The 26,366-nt window shown below is 31.8% G+C and overlaps 1 protein-coding gene across 1 annotated transcript in view; it reads right to left on the bottom strand.

The window, feature by feature from the left end:
* Nucleotides 1-26,366, bottom strand: part of LOC118194795 (RING-type E3 ubiquitin-protein ligase PPIL2) — a 114,008-nt gene that overhangs the window by 24,477 nt on the left and 63,165 nt on the right. The window contains exons 10-14 of the mRNA XM_035365998.2: nucleotides 19,080-19,276; nucleotides 18,834-18,985; nucleotides 18,540-18,596; nucleotides 4,799-4,868; nucleotides 1,060-1,122 (exon numbers count right to left, since the gene is read on the bottom strand). Coding sequence (XP_035221889.1) covers nucleotides 1,060-1,122; nucleotides 4,799-4,868; nucleotides 18,540-18,596; nucleotides 18,834-18,985; nucleotides 19,080-19,276 — 539 coding nt within the window. The remainder of the gene's footprint in view (nucleotides 1-1,059; nucleotides 1,123-4,798; nucleotides 4,869-18,539; nucleotides 18,597-18,833; nucleotides 18,986-19,079; nucleotides 19,277-26,366) is intronic.

Below are 26,366 nucleotides of genomic sequence, written 5' to 3'. Positions count from 1 at the left end.
TTATGTGGTGCTGTAACAAGCAAAAGTGTATTGCACTGTCATCAACAGAAGCTGAAATAATTGCTTTATGCAAGGTATTCAAGATGTTTTATGGATAAGAAATGTAGTAAATGAAGTTTCCAGTGTTAAAAATGTTTATATTTTTGAAGATAACCAGTCATATATTAAAAGTATTGTTAATGAAAACTTTTTAGGTAGGTTGAAACATTAGGATATAAAATTAAAGTTCACTCGTAAGACTTTTAAAGAAAATAATATTAAAATTGAATATGTACAATCAAGTTTACAAATCGCAGATATGTTAACTAAGGCTCTGTCCAAAACAAAATTTTATGAACTATTGTCATTGAACTGTTTAAAAATTGTGTCATTCTTTTAACTTTTCTATAATGTGCAATTATTGCGGAGTGTTGAGATATTTGTAATCGCATTTTTATTGGTTAAAAGGAATTATAGCTTTCTGTCACATCCAATGCATTCTGAAACTTAATCCTATTTTATTTGTTTATATTTATGTTATTTTTGGTTGGTTGTTTTCTGTGTTTTGTTTGTGATTCATTAAACTATGATATGCTGTAAAGTTATATACATAACCTCAGTAAACCTTTTTGCTGTGTGTGTATTTCTTCTTTTTGCTTTGTAATAAATGTTTGTTTTTCGAACCACAGCGTTTTAAATGTTCAATACTATGCAAAGCTGACTTTTTTAAGATAGCTTTATTTTTTTACGATGAAGGGTAACTAGACATAGTAAACCATCAAGCATAATAAAAAATTATAATAGATGATAATGCTAAAAAAATTCAAAATATTTCCCACTAGTATCATAATTAAACAATCATTTGATTATGCCGTTATATAATATTTATAACTAAAATTCTTGCACTAAGAGGGAAAAGGAAACTAATAAACAGATATAACATTTAATCCATTTTTTGAAAAAACACAAAATTTTTCCTGGCAGATAACATACATAAAGCCTTCAGAAACTTCTTATTTACCATTTTTTAAGAGCTTCTTTGTATTATATGAAATTTCATTTCATTTTTATATACTTTACCTGATCATCAACTTCTTGAAAAGGATCCACAAAGACTATAACTTTCAGTATTTTGATTTCTTCCTACAATATGAAAGATTGCTGCTGAAAGTCTTCACATGATTAGACATGCAATTAAATTGAGAAATATAACATTATTATTAAAATGTGTACTTTTAAATGTGAAAAATCTATTTCCATAATCTATATCAATAAAAAAGGAAGGCTATAGAACATTTTTTGGCTACTTAATTTTTTTTTTTTTTTTTTTTTTTTTTTTTTTTTTTTTTTTTGCTGTTTATTCCATTTGCTGAAGTGCTCACAGACAGGAAACAAAATGACTTATGCACTAGAAAATCAATGACGGATTATTCTACACTATTTCCCACCTCTCCCATTTCCTGTGAAAACACTTCTGTGGGAAATCCTTTGACGCAGTTATGTGACATGAATTCAAGGACTTCTTTGTATGCACAATCTCCAAGTTTTATCTGCTAGTTATTGCACAGCTGCAGGAACACTGGCAAAGAGGACTGGATGCTAAAGGACCACTTTGATACATAATATACTGAGTAACATATGCTGTATGTCTGTCTGTTTCTGATGATCTTGAATGGAAAGAACTTTTTGGTTACTTTGTATACTCATATACTGGCAGATGTCTTTTTTTTTTTTTTTTTTTTTTTTTTTAATCATTAACTTAAGTTGTAACTTAAGTTTCTCTCAATATACATCTAAGCTTCAAATCTTTTATAATTAATGTCAGTTAAAAGATTCCTTATTTCCTTTTTCAGCATTCTCAGTTTTATAATTTATTACAAGATCTGCATGCTTAAAATAGTTCTTTATTGCATTTTCTGAGACAGTTTTAAGATATATCTCAAATATGTACACTCTGCACAAAAATAGGGGGGGGGGGGCAGTTGTATATCTCAAACTCTAATGGGTCAACTGATGAGATTTAACTTGTGTTTTTTGTGTTTCTCATGATTCAAAAGTGTGACTTAGAATATATATTAGATTTATACACAGCTTGATCTAACATAGGTATTTTGACAAAAAATGGTACTCTTCCTGAAATGACATACTAATCTTTTTTCCATATCTTAGTTCTACGACTCAAATTATGCCCAAATATTAACTTTTGTAACATTTGATGAGAACTTACAGAGAAATTAAAAAATGCATCTTCATATACTTTCTTCAGTTTGGTTGTCAAGAATAATTCACTTGGCAAAATTCTTAATTTATAGTAAGCTATTTTCCTTTCCCTCTTTTCACTGTGCACATGAAAAAAAAAAAAAAAAGAAGAAGAAGAAGAAGAAGAAGAGGTGCATCATTTATTCATTCAGATAATTTTAACAAAATGCGTAAAACTCATTTGGCATTATTATTGCTTATAACAAATATGCCAAATTTGAAAAAGTGCCAATACATAAATTCATGTACATCTTTGAAAATTTTGAATAAAAACCTATGTTATATATATATTTAATTTATATCCGAAGTCATGCTTTTGAGACATGAAAAATACACGTTAAATTTCGTCAATCAGGCCATTAGCAGGATATAGAGAACTCCCCACTTTTTTTTTATTGCAAGGTGTACAGCATCAAGAGAAATAGGTCTCCTGAACCAGCTTATATTTATATTTTCTATGTTATGAAGGATTTCTTATAACCTGATATCCTTTCATCATTTAAGTGATCTCTTAATTACACGGTTAAATTACATATGAGGTATTTGCTGGAAAGCATAGAATACAACTTCAGTAAGATTTTCATATTGTGCTCTGCATTACTGCTAATGTAAGAAGTACATCATTCTTCAATTATCATCACATTAAAAAAATATTAATTAAAAATTCCTATCATCAGTTATGCACTTGACAATTTTATCTTATATTTGGCTACTTTACTTTAGTAAAAAATAAATTCCTATTCTATAACATTTTAATCATATAAATGACTATTTTATTATAATAAATGATGAATTCTATATGTTATTATACATAAACAAATAAATAACTATATCTGAATGGTAACATTAACCATGACCACATTAAATTACAGCTACTGTACTTTTTTATGCATGATTTTCTTTCAATGCTGGTGTGTCTTTATTCTGAAGATCAAGGTAGTGCTGCTATAACTGTTTGCAATTTTGGCACCAATGTTGCATTTATGCTTAAAGCAAAAATTTAAGCATGAAGATACTAAATAATAGGTTCTCATGGAAAATTCAAACAATATACGTTACATCAACTAATAATATATTCAAAAGCATATCATTCATTTGCAGTTCATAAATAATATTGAAGATGCAAATACATCTATTTTACTAATATTAGCCTTTAAGAGTTTCTGCAATTTCACTTATGCATAGGATAGCACTTAAATAAACGAGGAAATACTAAACACATATATAGTATAAGCTTAACTATCATGCTATATACCATGCATTTTTACAGGAGCTAATAAAGTTTTGCACTGGTTGATATACTGGTAATCGAGAGAAAACACTAAGCACATATACAATATAAGTTTAACTATCATGCTACATAACATGTACTTTTACAGCAGCTAATAAAATTTTGCACTGGTTGATGGCTTTGAGCAAGTGTCTATAGTTTTTGTCACTGCTTCTACCTTTTCCTCTCAAGCTTCTTCTGCTTGTGAAGAGCATTCTATCTTCTACTTAACTAATTCCTTCAAATAAGTGGACTAATATTAAAAACCAAGGTGACTTAAAACTCTTTTTGTTCTTTGTGCTTTTAAAAATGTTGCTATACAGACAGAAAGTGATCTTATTTGCCAGTAGACAAGCATCCTTACATAACAAAGGAATTAATGCCATAATAATACTTGACAATGAGTTCTATAAAATGTTATTAGAATAATGAGCAGTTTTGTGGTAGCTCAGTCATTTTTTTCAGCATATCTTATACTATGATTCTAATATCATATGCATAAAAATCCATCTAGTATTAAAATTTCTAATTAGTTTGATATTCAGTTTAACTCTTTGAAGACCATATTGGCCCAGACAACCACAACCAGACCAAACAGCTGAAATTCTGATGTAGTCTTCTTCCCTCCCCTAAGGTATGCAGTAGCAGGTGCAGTTTCCCCAAATGCATTATATCAGTTTATTGCAGACAGCTTACCCTAAAAGGGTTTATTTGTGGTTTCTTAGCTTTATTAATTAGAAATAGAAAGGATGCATTTTGAAATCTTCACTCTTCTTTGTTTCGAAAACCATTTTGAGTGTTTCGGTATTTTAACATACAGGTTAGCGACGACAAGCACTTTTAATGAGTTAAAGACCAAAATTGCAACTGTCTATTGCCAATGGTTCAAAAATTGTTAATTTTAAGTTTTGAATCACAGAAGTTTTCATACACTTCACATATAGATGAAATCCAGTTTACACATAAATACAAATTTAAGAACAGATTACTATTTTAAAATAATGCAATGAAAAGTATAACAGAAATACTTTAAACACAATAAAAATAAAAAAGTCATATTTCAAGAATTTTATTACGTTATGTGTTTCATGAATATGTATATTGCAATAATACAAATATCATTCCATATTTACCCCATGTATAAATATTATACAAAAAATTTTTGAAATAAAAATAAAATCCTGTCAGAATAATAAAGTTAAGCAATGCAATAAAATATCAATTATTTGCATAACACTACTGAATAAGTACACAATACTAAGGAAAAAGTATGACAAAACAATGACTTACAAGCGGTTTATCATTTTTATCGGTTTCAATTTTTTCCATTTTGCTGAGAGTATCCATGCCTCCTACAACCCTTTAAAAATATATCCATTAAGAAAATGATCTTAGCAATTTAATGTTCTGTGAAATTAAATATTTAATTTCAACTGGAAATAAAAATAGAAATAATTGATAAACTTATAAAAATTAAATAGAATTAACATAGGATAAATAAAAAATATGATTATTTAATTTGGTTTTAATACATTGACTGCCCCAGCACTTTTCGGATTCTGGTCCAAGACGCCAAATCGATTTAATCATATTATATTATTAAAAATACTAATTATGATTCATAACAATCATTAAAAAGTTTACAGGAACTTTTTTTTGTAGAAAAAAGGGTCTTACAAATTATCTCGTAGTCGGCTTTTGTTAGACAAAGCTGTACACAGAAGCCCACTACAAGTTGATTCGTACATACATCCTTCGACTTGTCGCCTCGGTACAGCTAAAACAAGCACTAAGGGAGTAAGTAGCTCATAGAGGCGCAAAAGTGGCAAGTAAAGAAACTACGAGATAACTCATATTGGGCATACTGAAGAAGAGCGCTAATACAAGTTATCTCATGTTGGGCAGTCAACTGGCTAACTATAATACTTATCTGTCCAAAATGCATACAGCAGAATTTTCAAAATGGAGTAGATTTCAAGTGTGCTATTAGAAGAAACCATTCTCCAGTTCTAATACATGCTTGAATGTGAGCTGTCTTTAAATGTTTGCGATAGTTGTTATAAAAGTGCATGTCACTTCCATTACATTTAGAATGATAAACTTGTCATTCAGTTGACGACTGAAGCAATCAATATGATTAAAATTTATTATATATCCATGCAGGTTAGGAATTCTTTTTTAGTGTTGGCTCTCAAAGTTTACATAGTGCTACTTTAAAGCACAGTCAATATAAATATATTAGAATTTTTTATTATTACCAATAATTTTGTTTATTATTTTAGGTTAATATATAACTAAAGTTAAAATAGGTGAAATAAAGATAGGAACTCTTTTCAATGTTGGTTCTGGAACTAAATATGAAAATTTCAATTTGATGGTGAATGTTCTCAGCTATTATCATAGGTCATAATATTCATTACAGATATTTTAATACTATTTTAGTAAAAAAAAAGTATTTGTATATTGAGCAGATATAAAATATAACCAGTACGTTAAAAATATCCCAATTAAAAATGAAAGTTTGACTAGCTATGACATTTTCATTATGAGGTTACACTGAATAACAGGGCCTAGAGTCATCAAGGCAAGAAATGCCACTCAATACAGTAATTCAGTCATTTTAATAATACATTTATGTGAATTATAATTTCTCTAGACAAAAAATAAGTATGTGGTTTGTTTACTTGCTTAGTGCATGCAACAGTTTTGTGCACTCACCTGGTATCAGACTTAAAATAATAAAAAATGTTACAAATAAATGACGGAGGAAAGTCTTATTCCTGAAGGAATGGTATTTCTGATAACTTTAAATGGCAATGGAGAAAAATAGTTAAAAATAAGAGCAATCAAGGCAGAAAAGAAATTATTATTTATTTATTATTTTTAAATGCTACAGTGTCCAATTAAGTAATTAAATTTTGATATTCATCCACCCTTCAGACTTATACAAAAGTCAGTACTTAGTACATTTATATTAAGCTACTTAATGGAAATTTCTTGCATGTATACTATAATTACATATTATAAAAATTTTAAAAAAAAGTTAATGAAATAAGTCTGAAAGCTTTCAGATTTTATACTGCGCACAAAGGTTTTATACTGTGCCCTTTTAACATTTCGTGCATTTACCTTTATTTATTAAATATCATATTCTTCACACTTAAACCACATAAAATTCAGTTCAACAGCAATATCACAAAATATTTAAAAACAGCATATCTTTAGAATTTCCGACAGACACTCTAGCACGCTGGAGATAAAAATGTTTTTTTCTTTACAGTGTTGCCATTGCTCGCTTTGAAATCGTTGAGTTTGTTAATCGAAAATTCATTAAATTTTACAAAATGTGAAATACAAAACAAATTCAAAATTTGGGCCCATATTCCCATCATAACTAAAGGCCATTTGGGCAATAATAAAAGGTGCCCATATTTGGGTGGAGGATAACGTTGTTCAAAATTTGATGGAGGTACTGTCGTTTTTTCACAATGTGAGAAGCAAACATACATTAATGCAGATTCCTCATTATTTAATTTCTTTAAATATAATACAGGATGGTAATATTTAGTGGCAATAATTTAAAAAGTGATTCACTGTTTATAGCGTAACCGCCACAAAATGCCGTTTGAGACTAATGGCTTTTCTGTTCTACTAAAGCAATAAAATGTTTTATACCATGCATAGAAGTTCATATTACACTTAAGAATTATGTAACAAATTGCAGAAAATATCATTTTACATGGGAATGAAAAAAACTGAGTATAAGAACATTAAAAAAATTAGCACTATTATCTGCCATGCCCTATTGCAAGTTGAATTTGAAGAAAAAATTTCAAATGCAGAAAATATATATATTAAAAAAAGCATAATATTGATATTATTTTTATACTTTTTCTAAAAAGAGGAAATACAGTTATTTAGAAAGAAATTAATTTCTTTTTGCCATCAAGCTGTGAAGCCTCCATTATCTATGAAGAATGGCATTGCATTCAGTGAAAAAAGTACAATCGTAAGCATGTTCAGAGAAAGAATTAATTGGGTTAAACCAAGGGTTCCCAACCTCTTTTTTTACTTGTGGACCTCCTAAACCCGAACTTATAGTATGTGAATCTCCAAATACACATATGTAATATTCCTAAGAGAAATATTAATTTGTATCATAATAAAAGCTAATAATTAAACATTTAAAAATTCCTAAATGAAATATTTATTTATAGGTTATTAAAAAGTAACAGTTAAACAATTCCAATACAATATAAAAAATGTAAATTAACACTTTTTGGACATTTTTAAAGGGTTCACTAAATCTTTTGCCTATCCACATACTTTCTAATTGCTCTAAACCAAGTTACAAACTGAGGTACTATTACGATGTCTGATAACCGTGATCAAATAATATTTTCAAACAGATTTGGGTCATAAATGATGAAGCAATGTAAACTAGAATATTTGGAAGAGAAGCACATCAATGTGAAATTTAATATTTGGCAAAATAAAATTTTAGATTACCGTATTTGACGGCATATAAGACGCACTTTTTTCCCTAAATTTGGTCTCAAAAAAGTTACCCGCATCTTATATGTGAAGGATACAGGTTAACTTTCAATACTGAATGCTATTTTTAGCCCAGATAAAGGTCTAGACTCACATAACCTTTTTTACATCTGCCATAATTATTCTGCGCATGTGTGAAATATCTGCCGCCAAGAAGCGCCAAAGCTTGAAGCTGATGTCGAAGTTCGAACATGTTTCAACAGTCACATTACGTCTATGAAGCCTTTCCTTTACATAGACTTTCTTTGACACAGCCGACACACATTTTGGTATCGGTGCTACTCCATGTCGATATCGATGCTTAAAACTATTTGTTAAAAAAAAATACCCTGGAAAATATGACTACAGGAAACGAGATTAAGCTATAAAATTCAGTATAAACTAGGAGTGTTAAACTACGCCAAAGTGCAGGAAAACAGAACAGCAGCAAGGCATTTCGGTCCACCACCTACCGAAAAAATGATACGTACTTGGCGACTGCAGGAAGATCAACTGAAGACTACTAAAAACCAAAAACATAACCTTCGATGCCCAGCTCTATCTTGGCCTGAACTTGAAAATGCCGTAAAAATGTGGGCGATAGATAAGAGGAAATCTGGGATAAGTGTTTCAACCAAAATGATAATCAATGAGGACAAAGGATTTGCAGAAAAAGATGGGAATCAGAATTTTTCAGGGTCTGAGGGCTAGTGCTACAGGTTCATGAAAATGAGGCTTATCAATGCGCACAAAAAGAACTATTGTACAGAAAATGCCAGCAGATTATGAAGAAAAAATACTAGTACAGTAGAAGTTCAGAAATCCGCAAAGCTTGGGACCAGAGTTTGTGCGGATTTTAGGATTATGCGGATTACAAGACAGAAAAGATAAAGCATTATATTCGGACTAAAAGTGCAAAATAAATAAGGCATATTAATTACATTTAATTAAATTATTATACACATATTGCAATAATTTATTATTACATATATAAATTGATTCTATTATTCACTGTACTATATGTACACAGCATCGAGGTTTGCCGATTTCACCTCATGCAAAGATTTACAGTTTTGGATTCCGGTGTTAGAATCACTGTTACTGTAAAATTTCAACAGCTTTTCTTTATTTTTTCATATATCATACACAATCGTGTTGCAATTCCATACCATTCTGCTATAAATCAAGGAGTAGCACCTGTTCCATCTTTTGCAGAATTTGCACTTTTTGCGTTACCGTCAGTCAATGCAACGTGTTTACGTTATTCAACGTTGCAAGCAGTAAAATCATGAGTGCGTTTCTTATCTGTCATTGTAATGAAAAGGGTTGAAATTTAAAATATTTTTAATTTACCCATAGAATATCAGGATAAAAAAAGGCAGCACTAAACAATCTCGTGAAATAACAAAGCTCAGATAATATAACAACGTGAATCGTGAACTTGAACGAAGAGTTGAGTGAATTGTCTGTTTTTTTACCTCAATGCAGAGATTAGAGGGAAAAAACTTTTATCTTATTTTTTTACACTTTTTTTTATGTCAATAATTTGGTATTTCTGTTAGGACTAATTATTATTCGGTAATTATGACATCATTATTTGGTAAGTATTTTTTCTTCGATATTTCGTACTCAGTGTTGCGGTTTCCAGAACCTATAAACTGAATGTTTATATTTTGAGAGGCAATGCGGATTTCAGGAGTCGGTAGATTTCTGGTCAGCGGATTTTCGGTATTTGACTGTATTTCATAGGTTTCTTATAAATGCATGCAAGAAAACTTCTTTTGAGCTTGGTCAAATAGGAAATATGGATGAAATTCCACTCACGTTTGATGTACCATCCAACAAGACTGTGAGTATTAAAGAGTCTAAATCAATAACCATAAAAACCACAGGTCATGAAAAAACCCGATATACGGTAGTTCTAACATGTTGTGCTGATGGCACAAAACTACCGCTGTTTTCATATTCAAAAGAAAAACTCATCCGAAAGAAAAACTTCCAATGGGTGTAATTGTTCATGTTCATCCGAAAGGCTGGATGGACGAAGCTGGAATGAAACTGTGGTTACAGAACGTATGGGCGAGGCGACCTGGTGGACTCTTAAGAAAACCCTCTCTTTTGGTTTTGGATCAATTTAGCGCCCAACTGCAGCCTTTAGATGTATCGGTGAATAAGCCATTTAAGGAAAAAGTGCAAGAACGATGGAACAAGTGGATAGGAGAGCCAATTGTTAAGTCCTTTAAGAAGTGCGGAATCAGTAATGCTCAGACGACGCATTATTCGAAGAAGATGATACTAGCGATGACGAAAACAGTACTGATAACGATATTCTCGTTTTCGATGATGAATCATAGTGAAAAGGATTTTTATGGTTTTAAAAGTGATTAAAGTCTAATTTCATGATAGGCAAAATTTTCCTTGAATCGGTGTTTTTTGTTGTTCAAATATCATGTTCAAAATAGCTTGCCGTTTGTTAATTTCCTTAATAAAATTGTGTTTGGTAATTGCATTCAATGATTGTTTATTTGGCTTTTACAAAACCTGAGAACTAAAAGAAACCACATTTTAAGTTACTGTAATACCGTGCTGTCGTGCAGACTATTGAAACTTTTTTCCCTTGTGTGTGGCCTTCTAAATAAGGGTGCGTCTTATATGTCATCAATTACGGTAATGTAGTACAAAGTTCGAGATGTGGACTCGTCGGAACTTTGGCGATTCTAGATTTGGGATTTTTTTAGATATTAGATCATCAGTTTAACACATTGATGCCAGCTCGGATATTCGCAGTCCGTTCCGTTCGGCGAAGCTTCAACTAGCGGTCCATCCTGGCACCACATTACACTGTTTAATGCTTGTGCCCTAATACCCACTAGCTGATTCGAATAGACCGAATTTTCAAAATTCTCGCATGGCCCGTGCTTGAGTTGGCCTGCCGATAGGACCCACGGTGGCCAGTCGCATGAATTGGGAAAAATCCTAATTCATTTTTTTATGGCCATAAGCCCAGTCGGCGAGCAAACGATGCATATGGTCAATGTCGTACTAGGAAAATGAAATAGTCGGGCATTTTTTGTAAATTATGTTGAGTGCGAGCGGTGATTTCGTCGAACCTACGACTGACAATTTCTAGGCGGCCAGGCACTCGAGGCCCCAATAGTATTTGGTTTTCTGGGCCACTGACAAAAGATATATATTGCTGGGCTAAATGGCTGGGGACTATTGCATGGTTTTCCAGAGATCGGTTTGTTTTTCGTTTGGAAAATCGTAGGCCTTGGAGTGGGCTTTAGTTGGGCGAACATTGACCCGCCTCCAATTAGAAGTACAGAACTGCCCACACATAGTGGAGAAAATCTGCAACTTTTTGGGAAATGAATATGCCCCAATTGACACGTTTTGAAATGACCTAGTAATGAGGGACTATTATCGAACATTTAGACGACGATGTGAGTTTTACTAAGTTTAGAGTTGACGGCAAGAGAGAAAGAATACTGTTAGTGTGCAAGTAGTCTGTGTGAAGTGCCTGTGAGGTGCGAGGTCAGTAGAGTTCTGACATAATGAATTATCTGAGCACACATTTCTTCCAGTAAGTGTAATGGTAGTAAAAAGTTTCTTTCCTTCTAAAAAGGCAGTTAGCATTTTTCCTTTTTAATTTTTGCCCATCTAAATATTATATGATATGGAATTCAGTGATTCGTCTGATGAATCCGTATCTGGAATCATGCAAAAGAGACAAAGAAATAGAATACTTTCATCATCGTCGGACACGGCAACTGATAGAAATACCACAGAGGAAGAAGTTTGGGAGTTTGATGTATTTGACCAAAATGATGACGTGGAATTGCGGAAAACAGCAGAAAAATTTGCATCAGAGGAAGAGTATTCGGAAGAAGAAGAGCTACTGATCGAAGATACGGACTGCGACGATCCTGTTGCATTATATAAATTATTCTTCATGGACGAGATATTGGAGATCACTGATGAGACAAATAGGTATAGTGAATAGTGAGTGATACCTGAATAGTGCATAGTGAATACGGCATATGGCAGGAGACAACATCAATAAGCATGGAACTCCGTTACAAAAAGTGAATTTAATACCTTTATTGGTATCTTGCTTATTATGAGTGTAGTGCAGGTACCCGAAATTCGACTATATTGGTCCAAAAAAGGGATGTATGCGAATGCGTGTATACAGAAAGCAATGAAACGCGATCGATTCATGGAACTCCGTTAAAAAAAGTGAATTGAATACCTTTATTGGTATCTTGCTTATTATGATTGTAGTGCAGGTACCCGAAATTCGACTATATTGGTCCAAAAAAGGGATGTATGCGAATGCGTGTATACAGAAAGCAATGAAACGCGATCGATTCTTAGCAATATTGAAATACTTGCACTTTTCCGATAATGAAACGGCTAGAACCGAGGATCAGTTACATAAACTCCGAAATGTAATTGATAAAATTCTTTGTACATTCAAAGATGCAGTAAAACCCAATAAAAATATAGTGATTGAGGAAAGCATGGTTTCGTGGAAAGGGCCCCTTAGTTTCATCAATATATACAGGTAAGCGGCACAAGTATGGAACAAAACTGTACAAACTCTGCCTTCCGGATGGATATACATACAATATGCATATTTATTCTGGAAAAAATGAAACGAAAATTGTAAAAACACATTCTCATGATGTAGTCATGAAATTTAAAGGAGATCTATTATTCAAGGGCCGGATTTTATTTACCGACAGTTTTTATACAAGTATTCCTTTAGCCGAAGATCTTCTCACTAAAAGATCATATATTTGCAGTACAGTCAAAATGAATAGAAAATTTCTACCGGCACAGACAAAGCAAAAACAGAAACGGGGGGCAACATTATATCTCTTGAAAATTGGAGCAGCGTGAAATTTTTAAAGTGGAACAGCAAATGACCCCTGTTCATATTAACCACTTCGAGATCTCACATTTGTGCCATTATTTGTGGAAAAGATGATAAATTAAAACCAGATACCATTTTTTCTTACAATAGTGAGAAAAAGTTGATATATCTGACCAAATGTGTTCCTATTATAAATGTTTATGGAAAACGGTATCGAAAAGTTGTCATGGAGCTAATATGCAGGACCTCTTTAGTAAATGCATGGTACATCCACAAAAAGCGGGAAACCAAGCATTATCAAATTTTAAAATTTAAAGAAAAAATTATTGATTATCTATTGAAGAATGTTGAGAATCCCCCTAGTGAAGAATTAATAGTAAGTAGATGGAAAAAACATTTTTTAAGTTCACACCAAGGATCTGCGAGGAAGATGAGGAAAAGATGTAAAGAGTGTTACAAACGCTTAACAAACTTAAAAGATACATAGTACGGCACAAACAAAACAAAAAAAGTAATGACCTTTTGTAGCAGTTGTCCGGATAAGGCGATACTTTGTTTAAAATTTTTTAAAAAATTGCATCGGTAACATAAGTAGTTATATTTTGTTATATTTAATGTATTGATTAAAGTATAAGTTATGTATTTTGTGTTAAATTTTTTATTATAAGTTAGAAATGCTAATGTATAATGTTAAATCAACAAATTACATTTTGTACTACATATTTTTTGATATACAAACGTGGCCCATCGGTGATGCATGGCGCCCCACGCAACAATCTAGCATAGGCCACCGGTGGGTCAGGTCGCTCTATGAAACAGACAAGCATGGGCCACTGGAGGGTCATGCCAGCGTCAAAGTGTTAAATCTATTAAGATGGCAAGTAGAATTTATAAAATTAAAAATATGAAATCATGATTTATGAAATAATGAAGCATTTATGACCTAAAGTGTATCAAAATTTACACACACACACACATACAAAAAAGCTTAATATTTATTTGTTCTTTCAATATTTCTTTGAATGTAAATTAGTTAAGTTGCTTCGTTTTTTTTTTTTTTTTTTTTTTTTTTTTTTTGTGTGTGTGTGTGTGTGTGTGTGTGTTGATAAAACTTTTCGGCTTGCCGTTTGCATTCCATCCATATATTCTATGACGAATATTACTCATATACCTTCTATCAACCCCTTAAATTACCCTCTACCAATTAGGATAACTGTGCAGCCAATAATATTTCTGACCTCTTTCTGAAAAATATTGCTGTCCTTTTCTACGAATACAGCTTCTAAGACTCAGCCTTTTACCAGAGCATTATATAAGCTTTTAAATGTCTTTACAGAAAAAATGTTCGGACACTGATAAATAGAATTGAATCTTGCAAAAATGTATTTTGAACGAGATAACTAAGCTGCTATCTCTGCTAGAGGCCATGAATATTACAATCAATGCACACGCTTAATCACTCAAAACACAGTTAAAATCTGTTTTTGAAAATGTGTCTTTTATGTAGAAGAGTTAGAGCAATCATAAGCTACACACAATGTTTCAGATGTCAGTGAGAAAATTTAGGAAGATTCATTTTTTGACTATATACCAACTGATGGCAATATTGAGACAGCATGTGTAAAATTGACTACAGTAGTATAAAAAGTATTAAACTGCAGAAACTGATAGTAAAAATGATACCAAAGTAAATAAATGATATGGCAACATCAACCAAATGTAGAAGAGCACTGCAAATTCAAAGAAAAACTCTTAAATTGGGAGGTTTTAATTAAAAAAGCTATCCCCAGTTTTATGAAATTGAGAATACAATTAAAAAATTATTGATGAACAATACAAAACAAACATGGATGGAACAATACTTTGTAAATCTAGTCAGTTAATTTTTTTAGTATATAATAATTAAAATTTAAAAATTAAATTTCAAAATTGCATAACTATTTTAATTTTTAACATTTTATTTATTAATTTAGGATTAATTGTTAATTATTAATTTACTAGATAAGTTTAAAACTGATGTTAAAATTTGAAATAAACAAATCAATGCCTATTAAACTAAGTCATTTATTAAACCTGAACATGAAAGTAAATGAAAATTATTTTAATAAGTGGTGGGTACTGTATGTATGTGTGTGTATATATACATATATATGAATATATGTGTGTGTGTGTGTGTAAGATTAAAAACATGTAAATCAAAATTATAATTTAAATTAGCATTAGTCCTTTTTATTCCCCATTTTAATTTGACTATTTCTTTTTTTCTGTTCTAAATGGTTTATAATAATTTTTCTGGACTGTGTTTCCAATTAATTCATTCATGCTTCCTTATGTAATTCTCCTGCATTGCAGATGGTTCTCATCCAATCATAGAGTCTATAAATACCACTGCTACTATTGCTCTGCCCTCTTTTTTCTGCCTCACCTTGCTGCCAGCCACATAGAGTTTGCTTTTTGCTTCATCCTTTGTCTAAGAAGGTGCAAGCTGTACAAAAGAAGGCAGTTCATCTCTCACCCATAAATGCTGCTGTATGAATCTGTTTATGCATATTAAGACTTGTTCTGTTACACAAATAAAATTATTTGTTTAATTCAGTGACCAAGTCTGAAAGCTTTTCTTTCATCTTAATAATCCATGCAGCTGTTTTCTGAATCCTCAAATCATCTACTAAGTTATTACATTTTAATTAGTCAGACAGGATCCCTTAAGTGCCTAATGGGAAAATTATTTAGGAAGCTCTTCAAATCCTCACATATTTGATAATTCAAGTGCTATAGCATGTTAATAATGCATCACTTAACCTATCAATGCTTCAGAATATAACCATGCATAGTCATGTACAAAGATGTAAGCTTACAAAAAGAAGGGGTTCATTTCTCACCCATAAATGCTGCTGTGTGAATCTGTTTATGCTATTAAGGCTTGCTCTGTTACACAAATAAAATTATGTGTTTAAATCAGTGGCCAAGTGTGAAAGCTTTTCTTCCCTGTTCTTTCATCTTAAGTATCGATGCTGCTGTTTTACGAATCCTAAAATCATTTCAAAAGTGCTTTGAAGATCACCCAACTGCATGTTTTAATTTTTGCTTCCTCCAACTCTTATGCAAATAAATTAGTCACATTATTTTTCACTGGTGCAGAATTGAAAATTGTGTTTGAAGTGTATGCTAGAAAATTATTTTCAATTCTGATTTTCTAATCACACTTATATTGCAACTTCATATTTTCCTTACTATACTATATTTTGAAAATGTAGCATTGCTACATGAAAAAAAAAAAGTATACTTTTATGGTATTAGAAATTTGATTTCTACCTGATTTAGTAGAGTAAGTAGAGAATTAAAAATTTTTTAAATTATTTTTAGGGTTATTAAGATAGATGTTTACAATTTTATGTTAGCTCACTGGTTAATAATATGGTTATTAAGATATATAATTACACTTTGAATTTATGTTGAAAATGTTGAATTATTGTAAGAATTTTATAATTATTTTGAGAACAATGCAAATATGGAAGCAGAATGAAAAAATTCTGAAATATTAGTACAGAACATGGATATAAAATTATGCTTTGAATATAATACAGAAAATATGTAATGTGTAAAATATTAAATATTGTTATTAATATTTCAGAAATAGTAAAAAATTAAGAGATTGAGTAATTGTGATAGTTTATATGACTAATGTAATTAAAAAGTAAAATTGTTTTGAAATTATGGTAAATGAATGTTATATAATTGTACGAGGCATATTCAGAAACTAAGTACCATTTTGAAAAAAAAAAAAAAAAAAGTAAAACAATTTTTTCGAATCCAATTTTATTTTTACATGAAAATACATGTCTTAAACTATTTTTCAACATAGTTTCCGCCAATGATCAAACACTTGTCATAGCGGGTGACCAGTTTTTGTATACCATCGTCAAAGAAACTTCCCGCCAATTTCGATAACCACGACTCCACAGCATTTTTCGTGTCATCGTCAGATCCAAAGCGCTTGCCACCAAGCTCGCGCTTCATGTGCAGGAACAAGTGACAGTCGGACGGCGCCAAGTCCGGGCTGTATGACGTGATCGAACTGCACCCAATGAAACTGTCGAATTAACGATTGAGTGACACCAGCAGTATGGGGCCGAGCATTGTCATAGAGCAACACAATTCCTTTACTGAGCATTCCTCTTCGTTTGTTTTGAATGGCACGCCTTAGTTTTGTTAAAGTCTCACAATATCGTGCCGCATTAATGGTTTCACCTCTGGGAAGATATTCAGTAAACAAAACGCCTTTCCTATCCCAGAAGACAGTGCACATGATTTTTTGTGATGACATTGTCACTTTGAACTTTTGTTTTTAGGGAGAATGAGTGTGTCTCCACTCCATCGATTGTTGTTTCGATTCTGGTGTGAAATGACACACCCAAGTTTCATCACCTGTCACAATTTGGTTTAAAAAGTTTTCTCCCTCATCACTGTACAGCGTGAGAAATGTCAGGGCACTACCAAGTCGCTTTGTTTTGTGAACATCAGTGAGCATTTTGGGAACCCATCGGGAACACAGTTTGCGATAATTCAAGCGGTCAGACACAATTTCGAACAAAACAGTACGTGAAATTTGTGGAAATGCGTCTGAAAGAGTTGTCATTGTGAAGCGTCTGTTCTCATGAATTGTTTCATGAACTTTCCTTACCAAATCATCGGTGACAACAGAAGGCCGACCACTCCGAGCCTCGGCGTGGACATTTGTTCGACCTGCATTAAACATTCTTACCCACTTTCTCACCATTCCATCACTTATCGCGTATTCACCGTAAACTTCTGTCACTTGACGATAAATTTCGGCCGGTTTAACATTCCTCGCGTTCAAAAATTTAATCACGGCACGAATCTCACAGTCAGCGGGAGAACTAATTGTCTTAAATATTTTGAATGTGCACAGCAAACTGAAAACACAACATAGAGCAACAAAAATGGCGACAATTGAAAGTCAGTGAACAAGAAAGACTAGTGCGCATGCGTGGGATACCTACCACAGCGCTGCGACGGCGCTAGAATGAAACGGTACTTAGTTTCCGAATACGCTACGTATGTAATGATAGAATATGTCGAGAGAATGCTGGTTCAGAAACAGAGGCTTGTTTTTACATCTGTATAATTGTTCCTTTTACCCTCCTCCATATAAGATAAACTTTGAAGGCTTTCCTTAAGAAAAAAATGCAATTTTTTTTTTACACAGAATTATTTTCATTTTTATTTTTTCATATAATTGAGTTTTATTTATTAATTTCAATATATAATGGAATGTTTTTGTGTAGTTCACTAAGCTAATTTGGAACTCAAAATTCCGAGAACCAAAACCCTTCCCTTAAAAAGCTTCCATATTGGATAACTTTCTGCCCTTCAGCCTAAGTAGATTGCTGCTTCTATTTTTACAGCACAGCTATCAAAAATGTAAAATGTTGAAATGGCATTGCATATACATATATGTATTCCTTTTATCATGGGTAACATTCATATAACATATATTGATTGGCATTATATTTATTCAGTATTCATTCTACTTTTTTTTTTATTCACTTAAACCAAATTACTTACTTTAATAAGTAAGCATAACTGAAATCTCACCTTCCAAAAATTGAATGCTTTTTATCCAAATGTTGACAAGAACGATATGTGATAAAGCTGAAATTAAAACAAATTACTTATTGCATGATTTTAAAAATTAATTCACAAAAAGATTGAATAAGTTAACTTAAAATTGAAATACATACAACAGAAAGCTTAGTTAGTTTTAAAACTTAATTTAACAATATCAAAGATTTAATTTTCTCAATTAAGTATCTAGTTTTCATTCAAATGAATAAAATAAATTGCTTTTGTGCAACTAAAAATACACAAGTGAAGGTAAAATATACTAACAACTGAGATTTATTTGTATTTGGGCCTGAATTTGCCATACTGAGAATTCCTCTGCCTTGATGACTAAGATTTGGGCTAAATTCATCTTTAAAAGCCTTTTTCCAAACTGATTCTCCACCATTCCCAGTACCAGTGGGATCACCACCTTGAATCTATTTAACATTGCAAAATAGTTTCAAATTATATCATGTGACATACATATATATGACTACATTAAAATGTGTATAATAATTGTAAAATACTCACCATGAAATTACGGATTGATCGATGAAAAATAGTACCTTCATAATAGCCATTTTTTGCTAACTTAATGAAATTTTCGCATGTTTTTGGTGTAATTTCACAGTGTAATTCTAAATTCAGTGGCCCTAAGTTAGTTACAATTCGTGCATATCCTTTTTTCTTCACTCTACCATATCGCACAATGTCATCATCCAGAACAGCTACAGTAAAAATAAAAAATTTCACATAGCAATAAGAATTTTTTAAGCATATTTTTAACTAAATAATTCATATTACATAAAATATTTATTCTAAGCTTTAAAAAAATCCATTTTATGGAGACACCCTGAAAATCAATATACATACTAGCCATTACATCAAATTTAGTCTGATACTTTAAACATAGTATAATGAAAAGCATGCACATTAAAAGTTATACCAAATGTATGCAATTACCTTCAGTTTTGAATGAAGAAGAAAAACTCTTCTAGAATATTCAATCACTGTGCCAAGTTTGGATGTTTTTATTAACAGCACATAGAAGAACACTTCTGTGTAAAAACTGCTTGTTCAGTGGTTTATCAAGAAATATTAGAAAGGGATGCATATGAAAGATCATTATAAGCAGCATTCAAAATTTACCAGAAATAATTTACTACAACATAATTTTTTTAAATGACTAGAAATGGATTAAAAAAAAAGTTGTAAGTATAGCAACTATGAAGAATCTATTACATCAAATAACATATGATATAGCATAAGTATAATGAAAGTTAAATATATGAAGAATCTGTATAGTTTACAAAAATAAAGGGGAAAAAAATTAAACTAAATTATTATATTTGTGTTTTACCATTCAGTTCTTAGAGACTCTGTAATTGAATTCAGAGAAATTTGTATATCATCAGACAATGTATTTTATTATACGATGGTTAAACTTGAAGTATTTTGAAGTTTTAATTGAAAAAACATGAAGCTTGCCTCCTATAGGCTTCTACAGTCAAGAAAGGGAATTGGGGGGGGGGGGCATTTTAATAAATAATCATTGTGTTGGTCTCTCAAGCAATTTCAATTTTTACTTATCTACAAAATTTCCTCCATTTATAAATTAGTTCTCCACGAAACTCCTTCTTCACAGAAAACTTTCATGTGAGAACCAGTCCTAACAGTGACTAGTATTTGGCAGAACACAAGTAAACATCAATATTAATAATATAGGTATCTGCAAAGACCATTCTCTAATCCAAATGAGATCACCAAATACATTTATTCATGACCAACAAAGCATATTAACTTCATCAATGTAAAATATTTCCAAGGAAAATACAAATTAATAAATATATCTCCAAACACAAGGGGGGAAAGGGGAACGCGAACAGGGATATGGTTGTTCATAAATTTCCGAGACAAATTTGATCCATATCTCAGCATGAGGTGATTTATCTTACAGACTTGTTTATTATGCTATACAGTCAAAAGTCCTTAATTCGGACACCCATAATCCGGACCTCAAAGCTACAAACTTTCTGCGCATGCGCGTAAGACCTTTATGGCTGTGCATATGCATGTACGCATGCGCATAATACATTTACGCATGCGCATTTAATGTATAACGGACGGTATAAGCTAAAATTATCTATTTCAGTTAATGTTGCAGATTTCGTTGTTCCTTAATCTTCGAATTGGATCCGGCTTATTATTTTTTGCAGACTGTTAGAGCAATTTTATAAAAGTAAGCTTGAACTTTCGATTATGACAAATAGAATTTCTGATGCTGGAGCTCCCAAAGGATCTACAAAGCAAAAGTATGTTTCGATGTCCATCAAACAAAAAGTGGAATTGCCGTAAAAAATGGATAAAGGCATATGCTTTGTTTCTCTAACCATTCCAAAATCTGTTTATCAATTTCGCGCTGCCTTGTGGAGGGGGGGGGGGACATCGCAGAGCGCTATGAACTGGAAGTTGATCTGTCTGATCCTTATCTTCAGGGCAGATGTTTTTATTTTATTTGGCTTATAATTCCTTACTAAATGTAGTATTTCATCTCGATGTACTCCGTCTTTGATATGATTTAAATCAAATTCCTTGCCATTATAATTCGCTTCCAATAGTGAAAAAAGTGACACAGAGGTTATTGAAAACGAAAAAATTTCGATTGACAAATTAGTCGGTATTTTCGACCCAGCAATTATAGGACTTGAACAGCGGAACTTTGTAACTGAACAAGAAATTATGTATGTTTATAGAATTAAAGAGAAAGTATTATCACATAAAACGAAGCAATTTAAATAACTTACATTGAAAGAAATGTTTAATAAAGTAAACAAATAAATATTAAGCTTTTTTTTCTAAATTTTGATACCCTTTAGATCATAATTGTTCTTTATTTCATAAATTACGGTTTCATATTTTTAATTTTATAATTTCTGCATGCTATCTTACCAGATTTAAACTGATGATCTATAATCCGGAAAAATCAATAATCCGGAATCGCCTAAGTCCCGACGAGTCCGGATTAACGACTTTTGACTATATATTCTAAATCAATGGTTTCGAATTTGCAACCTGCAAATACATTTTATTTGTGTATTTGTTGCAAATACAATGCTTATAGTTTAAGAAAACATAAAGATACGGATAGAGCTCATGTGCCCAACTACTACTAAAGGAAAAAAAAAGGGTAGGATTGATAGGTTGGGGCTTCTTTGTCACTGTATGCTTGTTTTCCACACCATATGACTAAAATAAGGTGGCAGAATTTCTCATACTGGTACAATCAGCATATTTAGTTTGCCAGCCGACAGCTACTGGTGCTTTAATATTAGTGTTTCCAATTTTCCAGCTTAGGTCAAAAGTAAGTTATTTAGTAGTTCATCAACATATTGCAATTACCTGAAATATATATCAACCTAAAATTTGATATTTAGTTGTTAATACATTGAATTATACAATTATAAACAAGAGAAATTTCTAGCAGGTACCAACCTCTAGACTTCAGCTAGAAAATAAACATAAATTCAAATTTGTTTCCATTGTGTTATTACTATTATTTTTTATGTATGTTTTGATAAATATTTCATAAATCAAATTTTAAATTTAGGCCTTTTTTTTTTGGTTTTGTTATGAATGTTTTTAAATTTTGTGAAAAAAATTGTTCACACTGTCAGGTGCCTTCAGATCAAGCATTCGGCCCGCATGTAGTTTCAACTTTAAACTACTGCTCTATATGATTCATATTACATGCTTGAAGTGTTTATACCAAGTTTTCCACTTCCTGTCTGAGCAGCTGATAAATACGGCAAACCAATTTTCAGTATTACCAAAAGGGAATGCATTTCTGCTTTTGAGATTATCACAATTAGCTACCTTTATTTCAAAATTATAGGTCAGTTGATGCATCTGTGCAGTACATTCCATAAACATTAAGTGATTAATCTTATACTAAGGCACAAAACAAAAAAGCACAAAACAATGTTAACATTCACTCAAAATGTTGCTGGCAAAGGAAACTTTCACATCCAAGAAAAGCAAAGCAAAAGTAAATAAAAATAAATAAATAAATAAAATAAAAGGGAGCAATTAAGAGTGCAAATTTCATAGAGTGAATACAGAGTGTTTTTGATATTACTAAACAACATTTATGAAATAAGGCTTTTATAAGCCCCCTTTGCATAAAAATCTCTTTTTCAAATTAAAAATAATTTTCACAAATTGAATTTGAGAAAATTAAGAATGAAATAATTTATTTCTCACGATTTTATTTTTGGTGCATTATTTTTTGAAGTTATAAATTTATTAATATAACATTATCAATAAACCAATATATTTCAATACACTTCAGTATTTCTGTTCAACAGATTTCAAGAGCAATTTCTTTAACAGATTTGAACAGGGTAAATTCATTATGCTGATGGATAACTGCAACCACAATAATTTTCTATAAAGCAATCATCTTCATAGAAAACCAAAATTGTCTAGAATCATGGGTCATCATCTCAAAGAGAGAGTTCACTATATATCTCTTCTCATAAATTCCATATAATAGATGATACTACCAGACCCTATTGCAGTTTTATATAGAATGAACAGAGTAATTTTTACCATGCAGAAACAGAACCGTATGTTCTTGATAAATGCATCAGCCATTTTTTTAATGCAGAGCTAAATATTTTATTTTTACAACACACACAAAAAAAGAAAAATTGAATCTATCCATTAAGTAATGCAGGCATGCTTTTTTGGGAAATTTAAGAGAAAACATGAACATGTCATGTCATGAAGACTTCAATCTTCTAAGCTTCTGAACATGACATGTTCAGAAGCTTAGAAGAAGCTTAGAAGATTGAATATTTACTTTTCTTCATTCGTTGAATGTTCACATTCAATGAATGTGAACATTCATTGAATATTCAGGCTCAATATTTATTTTTCTTCTTTCAGGTATCGTAGTTTTTCTATATTAGTTTTTGTTAAATAAACCGATATCATATCAAGAAGGAAGTCAAAAAAATAAGAAATGTATCTTTTCACATTTTTTATCGAAACTTAACAACACGTGCACAACATTACACCGACATTCATAGCTCGCACGCAGAGAAGAAACTTAGTGTTGCCAACATGGTAAAGATAAATGTACCAAACTAACAGTTTTATAGTGAAATAATTTTTATTATAAGCTCATTTTAATATTTAATGTTCATATATATATAAACTAGAAGCATGGATTTTCTACAGCTTTACATCTTTTATCTCATGTACATGCCTCTGGATGCTCCTTAAAGGCTCAACTGCTGATGTTAATGCCATGGAGGATGTAGTGAGTTTTAAAATGCTACCAAAAGCATGAAAAATAAGATTTTGTATGGCTGAAGTAAACAAAACACCCATCACAAGCATGTTCTGAAAATTCCACCTTCTGAGGATGGGGGATCAGGATAGTATTGGTAGGGGTCTCAGTACACCTGTATTGTTTCCTGAGATACGGGGCATCAAAATATTTTTTACATATTTTATTCTAGGATTAACATGGAAGATGACTTTTGAAAATGTTATTTGCTGAAGCACCAAACTTTTTTTTCTGCTAGCTTTAGCTTGACAACCTCTATCTATTTGGGCTAGTGCAAATATCCCAATAAAAATACTGGCCCTTCAAATTCAGCACTGAAATGTTTGCTACATATCGGATTTCATTACGATTTGATAAACATCTATGAAGATGATTTTATATATGTGAAAATGAAGACTGGAAATTCTTCAAGCCCAGCTCTGATGACTGCAAGATGATTCTTCCTCTCTGCTTCCTAGAAATATGACAATATAAATAAAAGTCGCACAGTATTGTAAAGCTTTTCTTCCGTGGATGTATACAGGCTGTTTTTCAAGTGATAAGTGGTGTTGTACGAATGTTTACTCCAATGAACTCTCAACAATTTCCAGTGACTGGACTGTGAAAGAAAAAATTAGAAAAGTGATTTAAATTTAATGCTGTGTGTTGAAAGTTCATCGATCACGAAGTGATGACATCTGATAAGATCTGCGGGTGCTGTGATCTGCATGGGTTTTCCTGTTTCAAGGCCGTGTGTAATGTTTAAAAAGTCCTGTGCTGTGCTTTTCATCAGCTACATGATGAAAAAATTTCGGTGTTTATAGCAAAAAAGTGTCTTCAAGTCTTTATCTAGTGATGTGTGTGCCCATACCAAGTGTTGTGTGCTGTGCAAAGTGATTGGTGAAAACCAATTCAGTTATTTAATGTGAATTCCTCAGAATTAGTTTTGATTACCCTTTTCAAGCAGCGTTACCTAATGTTGAAAGATCTCGAGTTTGGGAGAACAGATGAATTTAGGGGGAGATTACCAAACCTAGAATGTTAATTTTGAGGTCGGCAATTATTTTTTAAAGGAGCTATCATATTTTGTTATATAGTCAAAAGTCTTTAATCCGGACTCGTCGGGACTTTGGCGATTCCGGATTATAGACCATCAATTTAAATCTGGTAAGATGGCATGCAGAAATTATAAAATTAAAAATATGAAGCAGTAATTTATGAAATAAAGACCAATTATGATCTAAAAGGTATCAAAACTTAAGAAAAAAGCTTAATATTTATTTCTTTACTTTATTAAACATTTCTTTCAACGCGCGCATGCATAAAGCATACATTACGCATAGTCGAAATTAGAAAATTGCAACCAGAAAACTATTTGATGTGTATTTGTGATATTTATAATGACAAGGAATTTGATTTAAATCATATCAAAGACGGAGTACATCGAGATGAAATACTACATTTAGTAAGCAATTATAAGCCGAATAAAATAGAAACATCTGCCCTGAAGATAAGGATAGTGCTGACAGGTCAACTTCCAGTTTATTGCATGCCGTTACGTTCCCCTCCCCCCGCAGAGAAGCGTGAAATTGATAAAAAGATTTCGGAATGGTTAGAGAAACAAAGGATATGCCTTTATCCATTTTTTAGCAGCAATTCCACTTTTTGTTTGATAGACATCGAAACATGCTTTCGCTTTGTAGATCCTTTGGCGTCTCCAGAATCGGAAATTCTTTTTGACATAATCGAAAGTTCAAGCTTACTTTTATAAAATTGCTCTAACAGTCTTCAAAAAATAATAAGCCGGATCCAATTAGAAGTTTAAGGAACAACGCAATCGGCAACATTAACTGAAATAGATAATTAGATCATTTTAGCTTTGCTTATACCATCCGTTATACATTAAACGCGCATGCGTAAATGTATTATGCGCACAAGTAAACGCATATGCGCATACGTAAAGGTATCATGCGTTTACGCATGTGCAGAAAGTTTGTAGCTTTGTGGTCCAGATTATAGATCATTCCGGATTATGGACGTCCGAATTAAAGACTTTTGACTGTGTCTTATATATATGACATAATAAAAGCAAGAAAAAGACGGAGCACTGTTGATGCGTAGTTATCCTATATTGAAGAGGAAGTATTATGATTACGTCGTAAGCTAATGTGTTGACTTTGTAAATAAAACTTGGTAGTCGAGGTGATTTTAATTCAATTTTTATTTCCAATTGACATTATGTGGCCACAGATCACTTGGCACCCTAATTGTGCCTGTTCAAGAACATTTACATTATTGCTATTATTGAAGTAGGAAGCAGTGTCGTGAAATTGCATCCAAACACATCACAGACAGCAGCTGAAGTGCGTAGTTATGAAAGATGGAAGCACTCGAAGAGAAAAGTTGGGTTGGTTTATAATGGTAATTTCAATTCCAAACTATTACGTCATCAGAGCTGCACAGGCCATAGAGTGATCTAGAAATGA

Source organism: Stegodyphus dumicola, chromosome 8, assembly GCF_044657685.1.
Source record: "Stegodyphus dumicola isolate Sdum_Otavi_A_Nest chromosome 8, ASM4465768v1".
Lineage (NCBI taxonomy): Eukaryota > Metazoa > Arthropoda > Arachnida > Araneae > Eresidae > Stegodyphus > Stegodyphus dumicola.
This window is presented reverse-complemented; position numbering and strand designations above follow the sequence as displayed.